This window comes from Taudactylus pleione, unplaced genomic scaffold (genome assembly GCF_031769625.1).
Source record: "Taudactylus pleione unplaced genomic scaffold, aTauple2 ptg000442l, whole genome shotgun sequence".
NCBI lineage: Eukaryota > Metazoa > Chordata > Amphibia > Anura > Myobatrachidae > Taudactylus > Taudactylus pleione.
Genome location: NW_028284844.1, coordinates 2,172,501 through 2,189,752, shown reverse-complemented (window position 1 = coordinate 2,189,752; position 17,252 = coordinate 2,172,501). Strand labels below are relative to the sequence as shown.

The 17,252-nt window shown below is 45.5% G+C and overlaps 1 protein-coding gene across 1 annotated transcript in view; it reads left to right on the top strand.

The window, feature by feature from the left end:
• The first annotated feature begins 1,546 nt into the window (after positions 1-1,546).
• The window catches only part of ATG4C (autophagy related 4C cysteine peptidase), a 43,755-nt gene continuing 28,049 nt past the window's right edge, over positions 1,547-17,252 (top strand). Inside the window, exons 1-2 of the mRNA XM_088447845.1 lie at positions 1,547-1,693; positions 9,242-9,371. Coding sequence (XP_088303971.1) covers positions 1,691-1,693; positions 9,242-9,371 — 133 coding nt within the window. The 5' untranslated portion in view covers positions 1,547-1,690. The remainder of the gene's footprint in view (positions 1,694-9,241; positions 9,372-17,252) is intronic.

Here is a 17,252-nt window from a genome sequence, read left to right as displayed (position 1 = left end):
GAATGCATAACCGGAAAACAAACGGACCAATGAATTTCATATATAATATATATATATATATATATATTAGTAGTGTTTGATCTATTTAGGTGTGTTTTGAAAGACCTCTAATACAATAGAGTGTAATAAACTATTAGGGGTCAATTAAATTAGAAGCGAGGGGTCGAGTTGCCGCTATAAAGCGTGGAAACACCGCCAAAGGCAGCGCAGATAGACAGTAAATAGGTCAACAGTGTCTAGATAGACATCATATGTTAGGCAGCCAATAGGTCAACTAGGACAAAAGGTCAAAATGTCAACACACATGGTCGACATGTAAGAAGGTCGACAGGGTCAAAAGGTCGATACAAAAATGGTTGACGTTTTATTCTAGCCCTAATCTTCACCCTAACCCTCCCCTTGGTGTCTAACACTAACCCTCCCTCCTGGTGCCTAACCCTAACTGTCGGGCCTAACCCTCCGGTAAATGCCTAACCAAATAAAAAATCATGTGCAGACATTTTTGTGTTGACCTTTTGTCCATGTCGACCATTTGTACCCGTCGACATTCTTACATGTCGACCTTTAGTGTGTCAACCTTTTGTCCCTGTCGACTTATTGACTGTCTAACATCAGGTGTCTATCTATAGTCCGGAACCCGGCCTGGGTGCAATGCCCGAATCCTGTAACGTACAAAACCTGCAGCACACTGGAATGTTGCACATTAGTTATACAGAAGGAATCTGTATGATTTACCGCCAGACCCATGCCCGGCGGTTAGAGAGGAGGAAATCCCGATCATCAAAGGTATATACTAACCTATTTCTACCCTCTAACCCCTTAGGGGTGCCTAACCCTAATCCCCCCTCTAAGTGCCTAAACCTAACCCCCCCCTTCCCCGCCGCCTAAACCTAAGTCCCTCCCTAACCCTAGGTCCCCCCCGGGGGTGCCTAACTCTAAGTCCCCCTGGGAACCGTAGACCTAAACCACCCGGCTATCCGCGCTCGGCATCCCTTCGATAGGGATGCCGGGCGTCGAGCTCCCGGCGTATGTCTAATGACAGGCGTCGGCATATCGACGCCTGTCTTTAGACCCTTGTTGGGATATGACAGTCGGCAAGCCGGCTGTCGGGATTAGGTCCGCCGGCTTCCCAACTGCATACCATACAGTATCTTGTATAGAATTTAGCACAGACAGTAACATGCAGTCTTTAAATTTAAAAAGATGAACTTCCAAAATTGTCTTTATTTGCTCTTTATGTACAAGTTATAAAATAGTTGTTTTATCCATCAGAGAATATTAATAGCAATTGAGTCTATATTTAATTTGTTAAAACAAAATATATGTTCAGCCTCTTACATAAATATTTCTAAAATCATCTGGGGTCTCATACATTTCACTGACTCCATTACCCTGTTGTTGTACTCACAGTGTAACGCTAATGTGACAGAACCCCTTCCCCTAATAAAGACGTATAGGAACCAAGTACTACTGAGTGCACAAGAAACAATGTATAATCCACATAAATAGCAACTTGTCAGCGGCGCCCCCTGCTGGCTCATAGATAAAGAGCAGCAGCAGCAGCAGCTCCCCTCCTCCCGACACTGAGTCCTTCCCTGTATGACGGCCGGTGGCTGACAACATCCGGCCGGTCTTGTGAGACTGACACCGGGGGTCCAGGAGCTGGCTCACACCGAGGAGTGGGCACTGCATGGTAATAGGCGGTGGCCGGTGTGTAATGCACGGTCATTGGGGTGGTAGGGTGTCTCGATCTCGCAGTGTGTGCTGTGTAGTGACCTGTAACTCTCCCTCCCGGTATTGCTCTCTGTTATCAGCTGTGTGCACGGTATATAGCCTGCATACACCATCTCTGTACGTCCTAGTCTTTGTGTAACTAGGGTGGGCACTTGTCTGCCCTGTAGTTGGTAGTGGACTACATTTCCCGTCATGCTCTGCCATTGATTTTCACTGTGTGGGCATCATGGGAAATGTAGTCCGGGGAGCCCTGTACATTGCTCTTTGGTTTCTTATTAGTATGACCTGTATAACCAGTTAGGGGCTTGCTAATTTCTCCTGTTGTAGGTCTTTGCTAGTGTTTAGTTTTTATTCTAACTCTTAAGCTGGGTACACAATAGACTGTGTGTACCCAGCGACCGTAGATGCTACAGCATGAAATATATCAGACGGTCTGTACACCCTGCACGATCTGGTACACGACCGCCCGATATATCGTTTCCCAGCTGCATCCAGAAGCATGGTATTGTCCGCTGGATCTCCAGATCAGCCTACACTGTACGACACACGGGAGCGCGCAGTAGTGCATACACACTGGACGATGTAGATGATTTGCCTCAAAATGACAAATCGTTCAATATGTTGTCTAGACCAGTGGTTCCCAAACTCTGTGCTGTGGGGTGCATCAGGACACTTGCAGGGGTGCCTTGGGTTGGTGGTCCAGTACCAAATAAAAAGATTTTTAGTCAGTGTGATAGGCAAAGCCAGTGCTAATGGCGGCCAATCCAAACTTATGTGGACAAAAAGAAGCACAGCCCTGTCATCCACCACATAACTGAATTATGCTACATTTCTCATTGAGAAACTTTTGGCCCAGGGTTCCCGTGAAAACAATGCTGATACTCTAGGGCGCCGTGATTTAGAAAGTTTGGAAACCTCTGGTCTAGACTCTAGTGCAGGGGTCAGGGAACTTTTTTTACCTTTTACCCCCAAATATATTTAGATACGCCAACGTTACCCCCTTGATTTGAAAGGAAGGAAATCATATAGTCATGCCCCTGTAGTAGTGCCCCCATATAATTCCCCTGTAGTTGTGCCTTTGTAGTAGTGCCCCCATATAATGCCCCTGTAGTAGTGCCCCCATATAATGCCCCTGTAGTAGTGCCCCCATATAATTCCCCTGTAGTAGTGCCCCCATATAATGCCCCTGTAGTAGTGCCCCCATATAATGCCCCTGTAGTAGTGCCCCTGTAGTAGTGCCCCCATATAATGCCCCTGTAGTAGTGCCCCCATATAATGCCCCTGTAGTAGTGCCCCCATATAATGCCCCTGTAGTAGTGCCCCCATATAATGCCCCTGTAGTAGTGCCCTCATATGATGCCCCTGTAGTTGTGCCCCTGTAGTAGTGCCCCCTTATAATGCCCCTGTAGTAGTGCCCCCATATAATGCCCCTGTAGTTGTGCCCCTGTAGTAGTGCCCCCATATAATGCCCCTGTAGTAGTGCCCTCATAGTTATGCCCCTGTAGTAGTGCCCTCATAGTTATGCCCCTGTAGTAGTGCCCACATATAATGCCCCTGTAGTTGTGCCCCTGTAGTGCCCCAATATAATGCCCCTGTAGTAGTGCCCCCATATAATGCCCTTGTAGTTGTGCCCCTGTAGTTGTGCCTCTGTAGTAGTGCCCCCATATAATGCCCCTGTAGTAGTGCCCCCATATAATGCCCCTGTAGTAGTGCCCCCATATAATGCCCCTGTAGTTGTGCCCCCATATAATGCCCCTGTAGTAGTGCCCTCATATGGTGCCCCTGTAGTTGTGCCCCTGTAGTAGTGCCCCCATATAATGCCCCTGTAGTAGTGCCCCCATATAATGCCCCTGTAGTTGTGCCCCTGTAGTAGTGCCCCCATATAATGCCCCTGTAGTAGTGCCCTCATAGTTATGCCCCTGTAGTAGTGCCCCCATATAATGCCCCTGTAGTAATGCCCTCATATAATGCCCCTGTAGTTGTGCCCCTGTAGTGCCCCCATATAATGCCCCTTTAGTAGTGCCCCCATATAATGCCCTTGTAGTTGTGCCCCTGTAGTAGTGCCCCCATATAATGCCCCTGTAGTAGTGCCCCCATATAATGCCCCTGTAGTTGTGCCCCTGTAGTAGTGCCCCCATATAATGCCCCTGTAGTAGTGCCCTCATAGTTATGCCCCTGTAGTGCCATTTGTAAAAAAACCCAAAACACTTACCTTAATCCCCGCTCCTGCATCTGCCGCTGTCCTGCATCCGCCGCTGTCCTGTCCGCCCGGCTGCTCCTCAGAACGTCTCTCCCATAGTGCACATGGAGAGAGGCGGAAGCTGGAGTACAGAAGAGAACTCCAGCCTCCGGCTAACGCAGCGCTGCAGGGAAGGAGCCGGGTGCCCGCCGGTAATAACATCTCAGCGAGCGTCCGGCTTAGAGCCTCCCTGCGGCACAGCCGGGGTTAATGGACGGACAGCCGGGCATCCATAGAATGATTCATATGCATGCCCGGCTGTCCTTCCATTACCCCCAGGAATTTCATTTTTACCCCATGTGGGCTAATTTACCCTTGTTCCCCGACCACTGCTCTAGTGTGTACCCAGCTTTATGCCTTATTCTTGCATTTACAATAATTTATTATCTAAATTCAATTTAAAATGATGTTAAAAGCTGGACTGAAAACGTTCCATACGGAATGGATCTCTCCCTGGGGTCTATTTGTGTAGTAGAGGAAAGCAGGCTTCACAAAGCACTTCAGTAACAGGCTTTTCACCGCTTCATCGTATTGAAGAAGGGGTACACCGTGGAGGTCTAAGCTAGGTACACGCCTGAGCGATGGTGCGACCTGGCGATGTCATGTAATGGAATATCGCATCGCCGTACACACTCCTCGATCCGTCGCATGATGACCTGATATATTGTTAGATCTTGGTGTAATACCACCGCGTCGTCCATGGAATCGTTCTATCAGACGCGTAGAACGTGAGATGGGATGATGCAATGAAAGACGGGTGAAAACGATAGATTGTGAGTACACAATGTGATGGCTGCGCAGATTGGTTGAAAGTACCAAGATGGCACAATATATACGTATATTGTGTACCCACATGTAGATTTCTCCAGAGGTGCCCCTGATTAGTGTTAGAATCAGAGGCATATCTATAATGGGTGCAGGCTGGGTGTGCGGTGCACATGGGCCCCTAGGTCCAGGGAGGAACACACTCACACCCTGCACCCAAATAGTGTTCATTCTAGCACCCTGCACCTGTCACAACCTCTGCAGTTCCTCTTTCCTGCCAGAGGTGTCGCTCTCTGCTGTGGTACTTCTAGCACACTCTGGTCTGTAACTGAGCAGTTTGTTGCATCAGCTGAGTGTGCTAGAAGCACCAGAGCAGAGAGGTGACACCCAAGGCAGGAAAGGGGAACTGCACGGGTTGTGACATGTGCAGGGTGCTAGAATGAACACTAGTGTTATACTTACCTGTCCGTAGTCTCCAGAGTGCTGGGCCGGCGCTGCAGAGCAGGGAAAATCGCTGGGAAAATGGCAGCGCCGCACTGAGTCTGCACACGGGCCCTCTCCTCAAAACGCCCCTCACTTCCTTGTACGGAGAATGTTTCATTGTGCCATCTGGAGATAGTGAAATGAGCTGAAGTGTACCTCGCTGGGGGGAGAGGATCAGTGATGTTCCTGCTCCTTCTCCGTCGCTATACCCCAGTGTCAGCTCCGTGACATGGTGGGTGCGCAAGGCACTGCCAGCGCAATCTGCTGAAGACTTACCGGACCGGCGATATTCCAGCCTGTACTGCCAGCTGGGATCGCAGAGGGGCTGCCTATCAGAGGTCACCCCCGGACAGGTAAGTATTACTGAATGGCTACGTAAGACACGTATACCTCATCAGTATAGCCAGGTCTACATGAATAGAGCCTAAAGTGGCCTTAAATAAACTTGTCTCTCACAATTTATATAGTTAAACTGTTTCATTTGTGAATCATTCTCCCCTCTGGTTTTGACGCTATCACAAAGTATGGCGTGCGAATGAGCCCCAATCAGCGAGACGTATAAGGCCTCTCTTCCTGTATACCGTCTCAGCCACTGCGTAGTCTGAATCCGCAGAAGTTTGGTAATATATCATGATATTTTTATTTTTCTGGCTCCACTTCATTTTATTTGAACTATATCCCTCATATTGTGTATTGTTTTTGTTTATGGACTGTCGCAGCCCATAACTCAATACGACCGGTAAATTGTTACTCCGTTCTGCTTTACTTCTCCGCGGCTGACGATCCTCTCCAGCGAGCGGGTCATAATCCGACAGCTCTCTCCCCGTTCCCTCCTTGGACGAAGTTACAAACTGCCAGTAATGCACTTTCTGAGACGGTCTATGTGCTGACTCTGCCTGTGATCATATGTCTCCTTTTATTGCATGTGCTTTGTACATTGACCAACGCTGATTCTTTTTCCTTTAGAAATTTCCATTCGCTAGTCCACTTGCCAACGTTCTCTGTGTGTTTTCGTCTTCATTTTTTTTTGCGGAAAAGTATCGCGCGTGCGCCCGCTTTACCCCATATTCAATTTGAAAGTGCGCAAAAACGGGACCCGGCGAAACTTGAACAGGCGGAAAGTACTGTCAGATTTGGGGAAATCAGCCTAAAACCCCCCAAAAGATGCTCTGACATGGGGGTTCCCTATGGTACCCCCCCCGATTTGGCTTGCTGAAGGTATTTGGTGTTTTTAAACGGGCTCAATAGCTGCTAAATAGTGTTTTTCTATATGTGGTGCAGAATAGTATTCAGGAGTATTTTTTCCAGAAAATAACTTATCCCAGCAAGTTTGGGGTACTTGAAAATGGGGGTCTGCATATTTAAAAGTTGCTCAAGTGAAGTTGAAAAAATAGTGAAAAATCCACCTGCCGCAAGCACCTGCAATAAAAAAAAAACACGTGGGGCATACTTGGGGACCCCCCCAGATTCAAGTTCTCTAGTTTTTAACTTTCGCCCCCTTTTCAAAGTAATTTTTTGGGGTGTCCTTAAGTGTGTTAAAAGTTTTTGACACAGATTACCTTTGGGGGACTGTCTGAAGGCTGCACGTGGGTTCCCGCAACGTTGCACCCCAAAACCCCAATTCTGCACTTTTTTCTGCCTGCTATTCATAGGCGAAACTTTTTCGCCTAGTACATTGCATTGACTTTCCGCCTAGGCGGAAAGTCTTTCAAATTTAATACGGGGTAAAAGCAAAACAGGCGAAAATGACGTCATCGGCGAAGAAGTTTCGCGGATCCGAACTTTTCGGCTCAGATTGAATACGGGCCCCTGTCGGGATGCCCGTGTCGGGATTCTCACTGTCGGAGTCCCGAGCACCGACATCCCGTACCGAACCCCAGGACATGGTTTATAAGCATCGCTGCAGCAGTCATAATACCTAAATAAGCGGTGGGGCAAACGATCCCATAGGTTTGGTGCTGTTGTTGGCTGTACGGAGATTATGGTGTAAGGAGAGGGAAGGAGAACACATGAGGGAAGAGGGCCCTGCTCATACGAGCCTACAGTCCAAAAGGGTGATTCAAACTCGTCACACGCTGAACCTGAACACTTTATATAACATTCAATAATGTGTTAATGACTTTCCAGTCTTTACTTGTTGATCACCGGTTCTAGCTTGGCTTATCTACTTCTGCTGTCCTGTAAGGCTGTCGTTCTTGACAAGTGCTTGGATGAGGCAAGGTTCAGAGATAGTTGCCCTGTCCTACTTTTCTTCATTAGTTTGTAGAAATTTATAGTACTCTGAGCTGCCAACACTGTTTCTGCGTCATAGGCCTTCATCGGAGGAAATTCCAGCTACACACTTTACATCATGCAGGCCTGGCCAAATGTCATCTTCTCTTAGCTTGGAACAATGGTATCGGAAAAGGTTCCTGCTCCTTGTCTGCCCAATCTGTGTGGGTCCAGCTGAGTTGTACAAGCACAGGCAGACAAAGCCATCTTCTACCTTCTCATTGTCCATACTGTATTGATTTTCCAACTTCATGAGATAAGAGGGTTTCTTCCTAACCGTTATTGGGTGACCAAGGGTTTAACATTGCAAATGTTGTTCAGATTCATGAGTGAGTATTATTGCATCTGCGGAAGTGGCTACCAGGAGGCAGGTCCTTCAATCAGTGGTCTCCATAGGACCTTTCCTCCCCACCATACATGAAGCCTTTTAGTAGTTTTGATGTCCACCTGATTGAATTTCTCCAAATCCAGTAGAAGACATGAACAGCCCTTCCCACCTAGAATGTCCCTTCTGAGGATGCATCACATCACATCACTTTTCTCTGTGAAGCAGCAGTGGGTTAAAGATGACCTAGGAAGTCAAGTCTTCATGCACTGCACCCATTGGTGTAGCTTAAGCCCAGACTCGCATCTATGTCCCCTTCTGGCTTCAGAGAAGAGAATGCACATTCACAAACCTCCTATATACAAACAGACATGTATTTGGATATTTTATTGTTTGTTTAGCCCAGAGGTTCTTAAACGTGGTCCTCAAGGCACCCTAATAGTCCAGGTGTTAAGGCTATCCATTCTTGTCCACATGTGACTTAATTAGTACTGCAGCCAATTCGATTTAACCACCTGTGCACAACCATGGATACCTCTAAAACCTGAACTGTTGGGGTGCCTTGAGGAACGCGTTTGGGAAACTCTGGTATAGCCACATGCCAAATTGGCTGAACGGCCAGATGGAAGGTATTGCCTGAGAAATCCTCCATGCGATAATGGGTGGAAAGACGCTTGCCTTTTCATAACTTTTTCTATATTTTATTTTATAAATTAAATTGGTGAGATCAGGATGTTGTTTAGGGTAATATATTCGCTTAGTTGGGGATATTATGTGCCCAATACAGTTGGAGGTTGATTTATCTAATTATTTGTTTATGTAGTGATCCAGTGCAGCCTTCTTGTTTATAGGTTTCTTTTTTTTTTATCGTATTTTTTTTTTTGTATTGTTTATATAGTGTTTTTTTTTTTTTTTTTTTTTTTAAACTGCTGCAAGGTTTTTCTTTTTTGTGCTTTACTATTAAGGTCTATATATGTTTAGTATGAAGATGCTTTCTTTCTATTTCTGTATTGTACCTTCAATTTCACTTTTTTTTTTTTTGGATACATGGGTTGACCATTATGCCTATTGGTGGGGAATACATATTATATTGTTTTATTTTTATATTTCTAAGATGTCTTATTGCATGTAGGTTCTGTTTACCATTTATACATTATGAACCTTTTGTTTATTTTCTGTTACATGCATTTTCCGTGTGTTCTTTATCTATAAAATCAATAAAAAATGACTCAATTTAAAAAAAATAAATAAAAAAATTGGTGAGATCAGTAGCGAGTTAGTTTTGTTCCTAAATGCATGTGGTCGGGCGGTCGTCCTATTTGCACACTTCTGCACATCACATGTATGAATCGGGTGCTCATATGACCTGTTTCAATTAAAGGATTTAAGGTCACTCAACACTAACTTATATTTACTCTTTCTAGGTATTTGCCGACACCAGGCTCGGTGAGGCATGGGTTTGTTTTCCAGCGGCGAATATGGAAAGCGGTGGCGCGGATGACGTGGATAAACTGAAATCGAGGTTTTTATCTGCATGGCATAATATGAAATATAGTAAGCTGGTTTCATCTTGTACTACCTGATCTTGTTCAGTCCCATGTCCCATGTCCGATGTATGTATTATGCAAACATACTTACAGGCCACGGTGGCAATCTTTGATCTCGATAGATTTCCACAGCAAGTTCATTAACCTCTGAGGTCTGCATAGAGATACTTCTAAGATAATATCGGTCCAGTCAGCTAAAGATATATTACAATGAGCTATATAGGAAGCTTCCCATTGTGCATTTACTATCCCCCTGCTTTAAAATTGTTGATGTCCTTTATCCCAGTATTCCGGACCCTGTCCATACAAAAATAAAACAAAGAAGCAAACAATATTTTTTTTTTTCCTCCATAAGTTCCCCTTCTTCCCTATAACATACCTCCCGAATGGTCCCGACTTGTCGGGACTGTCCTACAAACAATAGGGGGTATATATATATTAAAGTGAGAGTTTTTAGAAGTGGAGATGTTGCCCATAGCAACCAATCGGACTCTACTTCACATTTAACTAGCACCTTCTAGAAGATAATGGCTAGAATTTGGTTGCTATGGGCAACATCTCCACTTGTAAAAACTCTCACTTTAGTAAATTTACCCCTAGGCCTCTGTTCATGAAGAAGTGAAAAGCCTTGTTCCACTGATAATAAGGCTTTTCACTTCTTCATCCTGTTCAGGGAAGGGGTTTATGTGGAGACATCTAATATTTGTCCAGCGGTTCCCCTGAAGAATGTTAGAATCGCTTTTCCGTACGCTATTGGGATGGAAACTTCATGTGTCTGTTTGACTTCGCCAACTAATTTCGCCATCTGCAGATGGCAAAATAAGCTAAGTGTACCTTAGTAGCGGGAGACGAGCAGTGAGGTTGACTGCTCCTTCTCCATCCCGCTGCCCCTTGTGTCCAGTGTCTACCCTGAGACGTGGGTATACACTGGCACACAAAGCACTGCCGGTGCATGCACAGTGTGGAGAAGTTACCGGATTTGCCGCTTGCCGGTATCGATATGATGCAGTCAGTAGAGAGCCGGACGGGCTCGGGTGAAGGGGGCGTGGCCTAATTGTGCAGAGGCGTGACCACACCCCCTTAGGATTTAAAAACAAAACAACATTTTTTTTGCGGTGCTGGTGAGGGGGGCGATGTGAGCCCCTCAGCCCGTGTGCTGGGCTGCTGTGATTTAAGAGGGAGGCGCCAGACCCAGGCCCCCGCCGGGCCACAGCAGCTGCCCGGGTAATTGGTACCCGCTCCCCCCCCCCCTCTCTCGGCGCCCCTGGATGCAGTATATAGTGATATTTTCCGGTAGCCATTTCATATTGTACATGGAGAGAGCCCTCTGGGGGAGAATGCTTATGGCAACCAATTGGCTTCTAACTTTAATTATCTAGCTCAGACTGTAAAATGACAGTGAGAAGCTGATTGGTTGGTATGGGCAACTGCTCCACTTTATCTCAGGATTGAAGATCTAATTGGGGAATGAAAGCTGGTGGCAGCCAAGTGCTTTGCACTCTGGGCATGTCACATGGGTACTTGGCATGCCCCAATGTGATATGGCCAAACCTTTCATTGCAGTGCACAGTCCCTTTTTGTGCGCCCACAGTGTACAGATTCAGCTTATCTTAAAAGTTGAGAGGTATGCCTGTAGTAGTACTTTGCTTAACAGTCCCTCTATGTGCTGTGTTTAGCAGGGTCCCATCATACATCCTGACAGGTAGGACTGAGCCGGCGGTCACTAGGACCTGCTGGAGCTCAGTCAGACATGCCCGACCTCTGACATGTGCTACTGCTATATAACAGCAGAGTCTGGCACTCCAATGTAAAAATTTGTATGGCCCAGGTGCCAAATCCTGGTGGCCCAAACTGACCCCTCACACATGCAAACGTCAACCTCGTGCACATCGGTGCCGGACTCCCAACTTCCGCCCGAGACAGGAAGTCGGGGATCTGGCGCCGATATGCACGAGGTTGATGGTGGGGTGTATATAGGTGAGTGATTTCTTCTTGTTTTTGTATCCTTGAAAAAAGATGTAGGAAATGTCTGAAACGTCGGTTTATCCAGTAGTACGCTGTGATCAATTCTTTTGGAAGTCTTACCTTCAGGCTGCGTGTATAAGGTGTATATGAAACATAACTGAATTTCATATATTAACGATATTGAAATGAACCTCTATATACCTCTGCCTGTACCTTCTAAAATCCTACCTATAAACCTCTAAGGATGACGCTATTTTGCGTACGCAGTCATACAGTAAATAAAAGACTCCAGACTTGGAACGTGTGGTTCCGAAGCACAAAGTATTATTCAAGTAAAAAGTACAGTCAGTTACACGCTATTGATCCAGACACAATTAGATGCAAAGAAATTATACAGACCCCAAGTACAGTATACATACGTAGCGCTTTCTGGTCCAGATGTTAGGCATCAGCAAGAAACCCCGTCGTCATTCAGCAAGAAGACTAAAGACCCAGTGTTTGAGCACACATATTTATACCCCCCCAGAATAGACAGGACAATAGAGGTTTGTTGCTGATGCTATTGGTTCCCAGGGGGGGAGCATCTGTTACAGAGCGTTTAACAGGCTGGTTCAAATAGACTCATCCCAGCCTCTAACAACTGGAGGTCTCTGCCCTCCCGCCCCATGCAATCATCCTAACAGTTGTTCATATAATATTCATTTTGTTGCTTCAAGTCTCTGCGGTCCATAAGTTGAGAATGCATGATGCGATCTCCACACCAATAATACCGGAATTCTGTTGAAAGAGTACGCATCAATACGAAACCAAACACGGCTTTCTTAGCATGTATAAAACCTTAGTTATCAAATATCTTTATTTCACAGCATTTATACTAACTGAACCAACTTAAAGCTTATTAAACCTTTTATGTGGATATGTAATGTGTGAGTATGAGGGGTGTGATGTAAAGATGCTAGTTAACTTGGGGCAGATGCGTGCGCATGAAGCTAACAACCAGCGTTTTCATACAGGATCTTATCCATTCGCTAATATGCGATTAGTTACCAGCGCAATTGTGCGTATTAATGTGTGTGAGGAATGGTGCACTTAAATTTCACTTACTAAGTGAACATCTAGCAGTGTGAAATGCTGAGCCTGATAGCTCCACATACCCCCTCTCTCAGCAGCCCCCACCTTTCCCAGGCTCAAAAGAAAAGCTCTTTATTCTCCCAGACTCTTGTGTGGATGCAAATTAACCCAGCTACAAGACCCAAACCTAAGATAACACTCTAGGCTTTCAAGTTATTTCATTGCAGGAAGCTTGCTAATGTAAGGTGTGTATTCGAGCCGGGCCACCTGGAGTGAGAGCAGAAGTTATCCAGGAAGCTTATTACACAAGCTAGTTGTCACGTGGCCATTTTGCTCTGTTCAGCTAATGCAATCCAATTTGGACATACTGTAAAGCCATTTCTGAAATATATTCTTTATAATACGTAAAGTCATGAAATGGGCCTTTGGTGAATCGCAGTAACTTATGGCGATGGTCACAGATGCATTCGCATGATGCTAATAGTATTATCGCCACATGTACTAAAGTGTGAGTTTATCTAAAATGGCGCTTAGGCGGCCATTCGCAAAATGGCGTCTTGCGGCCAGTCGCAAGATGGTGTCGCTGCGATTCAATTTTAAACTGATCTTGTCTCAGCCAATAATCCAGCTTCGACAATATGTAGACAAATTTTGTTTGAGCCACAAAATGATTGAAAATATTGTATAAAATTACCTGCAGGCTGTGTGTATAAGGTGTGTATATAACACATAAATGCATTCTGTGTGTATATTGGTGTCCCATTCCCAAGATATTTCATTATGATATGCAAATATTCCAAAATGCGGAATATTCAGTTATCCAAAATACCCCTGGTCCCAAGCATTTTGGATATTGGAAACTCAAAATATATAATATATATATTATACAGTCAGGTGCATAAATATTGGGACATTTAATTTGAGGGTAATTACATCCAAATCAGGTGAACGGTGTAGGAATTACAACGGTTTCTATATGTGCCTCCCACTTTTTAAGGGGTCAAAAGTAATGACTATCAACTCAAAAGCTATTTCATGGACAGGTGTGGGCTATTCCCTCGTTATTTCATTATCAATTAAGCAGGTAAAAGGTCTGGAGTTGATTCTAGGTGTGACATTTGCATTTGGAATCAGTTTCTGTCGACTGAATATGAGATCCAAAGAGCTGTCACTATCAGTGAAGCAAGCCATCATTAGGCTGAAAAATCAAAACAAACCCATCAGAGAGATAGCAAAAACATTAGGTGTGGCCAAATCAACTGTTTGGAACATTCTTAAAAAGAAAGAACACACCGGAGAGCTCAGCAACACCAAAAGACCACCGGAAGACCACGGAAAACAACTGTGGTGGATGACAGAAGAATTATTTTCCTGGTGAAGAAAAACCCCTTCACAACAGTTGGCCAAATCAAGAACACTCTCCAGGAGGTAGGTGGTTATGTGTCAGTCAACAATCAAGAGAACACTTCACAAGAGTGAGTATAGAGGGTTCACCACAAGATGTAAACCATTGGTGAGCCTCAAAAACAGGAAGACCAGATTAGAGTTTGCCAAACAACATCTAAAAGAGCCATTACAGTTCTGGAACAACATCCTATGGACAGATGAGACAAAGATCAACTTGTACCAGAGTGATGGGAAGAGAAGGAAAGGAACTGCTCATGATCCAAAACATACCACCTCATCAGTGAAGCATGGTGGTTTGTAGTGTCATGGCGTGGGCATGTATGGCTGCCAATGGAACTGGTTCCCTTGTATTTATTGATGATGTGACTGCTGACAAAAGCAACAGAATGTATTATATGCTCATATTCAGTCAAATGCTTCAGAACTCATTGGACGGCGCTTCACAGTGCAGATGGACAATGACCCGAAGCATACTGCAAAAGCAACCAAAGAGTTTTTTAAGGCTAAAAAGTGGAATGTTATGCAATGGCCAAGTCAATCCCCTGACCTGAATCCGATTGAGCATGCATTTCACTTGATGAAGACAAAACTGAAGGGAAAATGCCCCAAGAACAAGCCGGAACTGAAGACATTTGCAGTAGAGGCCTGGCAGAGCATCACCAGGGATGAAACCCAGCATCTGGTGATGTCTATGCGTTCCAGACTTCAGGCTGTAATTGCCTGCAAAGGATTTGCAACAAAGTATTAAAAAGTGAAAGTTAGATTTAGGATTGTTTGTCCTATTACTTTTGGCCCCTTAAAAAGTGGGAGGCACATATAGAAACCATTGTAATTCCTACACCGTTCACCTGATTTGGATGTAATTGCCCTCAAATTAAATCTGAAAGTCTGTGTCACGGCCAGGGTATTTCAGCATGGCGCTAGGCGGGTGTTACCTGTGAGGTCGTTGTGGCGCGGGCTGTCTGGTGGCGGAGCTGGTGTCTGGCGGGGGGCTTTGGCTGCACGCGTTGTTGTGCGGCCCTGTTGTCACTCTGCGCTGGTGAGGCCTGGCGGCGTCTCCGTTCCGTTTGGCATGGGCGCCGCCATCTTGCCTTCTGGCCATGTGATGAGGCTGGCCAATCCTGGGGAGTCACATGTTCCCTTCGGCCAGTAACAGCACGGCATGGGGTATTTAGGAAGGGTCAGTGCCTTCCTTCTTTGCCAGTGCAACGTGTATCTCAGCCTAGCTGAGAGGGAGTTCTCTGTGCTTATCCTGTTCCTGTGAATTCGCTGTCTGCCAGTCTGCCTGTCAGCTCCTAGTTCCCACTGGACTACCCCGCTACCTCCATCACCCTTGCCCATACCTGAGTGCCTGAGCCTGCTGACATCCTGTGCTTCGGTTCACTGTCTGCAAACCTGGCTTGATTATTTTCAGTTCACTACCTGCATACCTGGCTTGATTATTTTCAGTTTCACTACCTGCACACCTGGACTGCTCTAATTGTTTCTACCTGGACATTAACCCTTTTGCTCCCACCACAGAACTCTTGTGCACATTTATATTTTCCTGGACTTTTATTTACTGCCACATTTATATGTCTACTCAAGCACTTATTAAAAATCCTAGTTTTATTTTCAAATCTGCTTCTGTGATCGCTCCTGCTACCACCCCGGGTCCACAAGCAACCCAGAACATAACAGTTTGCACTGGCCCCATGGAGCCGGCCACGGATCAGGAGTCAGGAGTGGATTTGTTCAGGTGCATTTCTGGTCGTTTAGAAAATCTGGAAAACATGCAGCATCAGATGGCTAAATTTCTGCAAGAGATGTCCAAGCGACAGGATAGTTTGCAAACTTCCTTTTCTACCCCTGAAGTACCAGCATCTACATCCGCATCAGCGTCTGGGAATACAGGAGGCAGATCATCTCCCCGCTTACGTCTTCCTTTACCAAATAAATTTGACGGCAATCCTAAACTCTGCCGAGGTTTCCTAAATCAGTGTGACATACATTTTACCCTGCAGCCTGACAACTTTCTAACTGCAAGAACTAAAGTGGTTTATATAGTCTCTCTGTTATCCGGCCAGACCTTGGAATGGGCTTCCCCACTCTCAGATCCGCTGTTGGATAATTACGCAGGCTTTGTGTCATCCTTCAGGAGGATCTTCGATGAACCTGGGCGTACTGTATCAGCATCATCAAACATCATGACACTGAGACAAGGGGTCCGTCCTGTCAGTCAATATGCTGTGCAATTTCAAATTTTAGCATCAGAGCTCAAATGGAATGAGGAAGCCCTCACCTCGACCTTCTGGCATGGGTTGTCAGACCGACTAAAGGATGATCTAGTCACTCGAGAGCTTCCTACTAATCTGAACGACATGATTTCATTGTGTATCAAAGTTGACCTATGCTTCAGGGAACGTCAGGCTGAAAAAAACAGAACTGACCGGCAAAGGTCATTTACCCCCTCCATTTCTACCCGTCCCATTCCTTCCCCTACTGTAGAGGAGCCTATGCAGGTGAATCATACACACCTCTCTAAAGAAGAACGTCAGAGAAGAATGCAAAAGAACCTCTGTCTGTACTGCGGAGAGTCCGGTCACTTGCTGATCTCCTGCCCCCGTAAACAGGGAAATGCCAAATCCTAACTGATCCTGGAGACATCAAGTTAGGAGTTATGAACCCGTCTCCAAAAATTAAAGATTTCACGATTACCCTAGCCTTGGATCTTAAACCCAAACCTGTCTTTGCTACTGCTCTACTCGACTCGGGAGCAGCCGGAAATTTCATAACGTCTAGTTTCATAGATAAATTTCAGATTCCTTGTTTATCTCTCAACCATGCCATCTCTCTGACCTCTATAGACGGACGCCCTCTAACTAACGGGATAGTCACCAAAGAGACTCAACCAGTATTGGTCCGAATTGGGGCACTTCATTCTGAGTCCTTAAAATTCCTGGTGATATCAGAGGCCTCTCAAGAAATTGTTCTTGGTCTACCCTGGTTACGTCAACATAATCCCAGGATTGATTGGAGTTCTATGCAGATTCTGTCATGGGGTATGGACTGTCAGAAATCCTGTCTTCCAAAAATTCGACCTGTGAGAAAGACAGTTCCATTAGTTTCTTCTGCCATTCCCAAGGAATATCAGATGTTCGCCGACGTTTTCTCTGAACAACAAGCAAATATCTTACCCCCTCATAGGGAATGGGACTGTCCAATTGAATTGATGCCTGATAAGATACCACCTCGTGGTCGTACCTATCCGCTGTCCTTGCCTGAGACTCAAGCCATGACCGAATACATCCGGGACAACCTGGCAAAGGGGTTCATTCGCCCCTCTACTTCACCTGCCGGAGCTGGTTTTTTCTTCGTTGGCAAGAAGGACGGTGGTCTAAGACCATGTATCGATTATCGAGGCCTTAATGACATTACTGTAAAGAATCGATACCCTCTTCCCCTG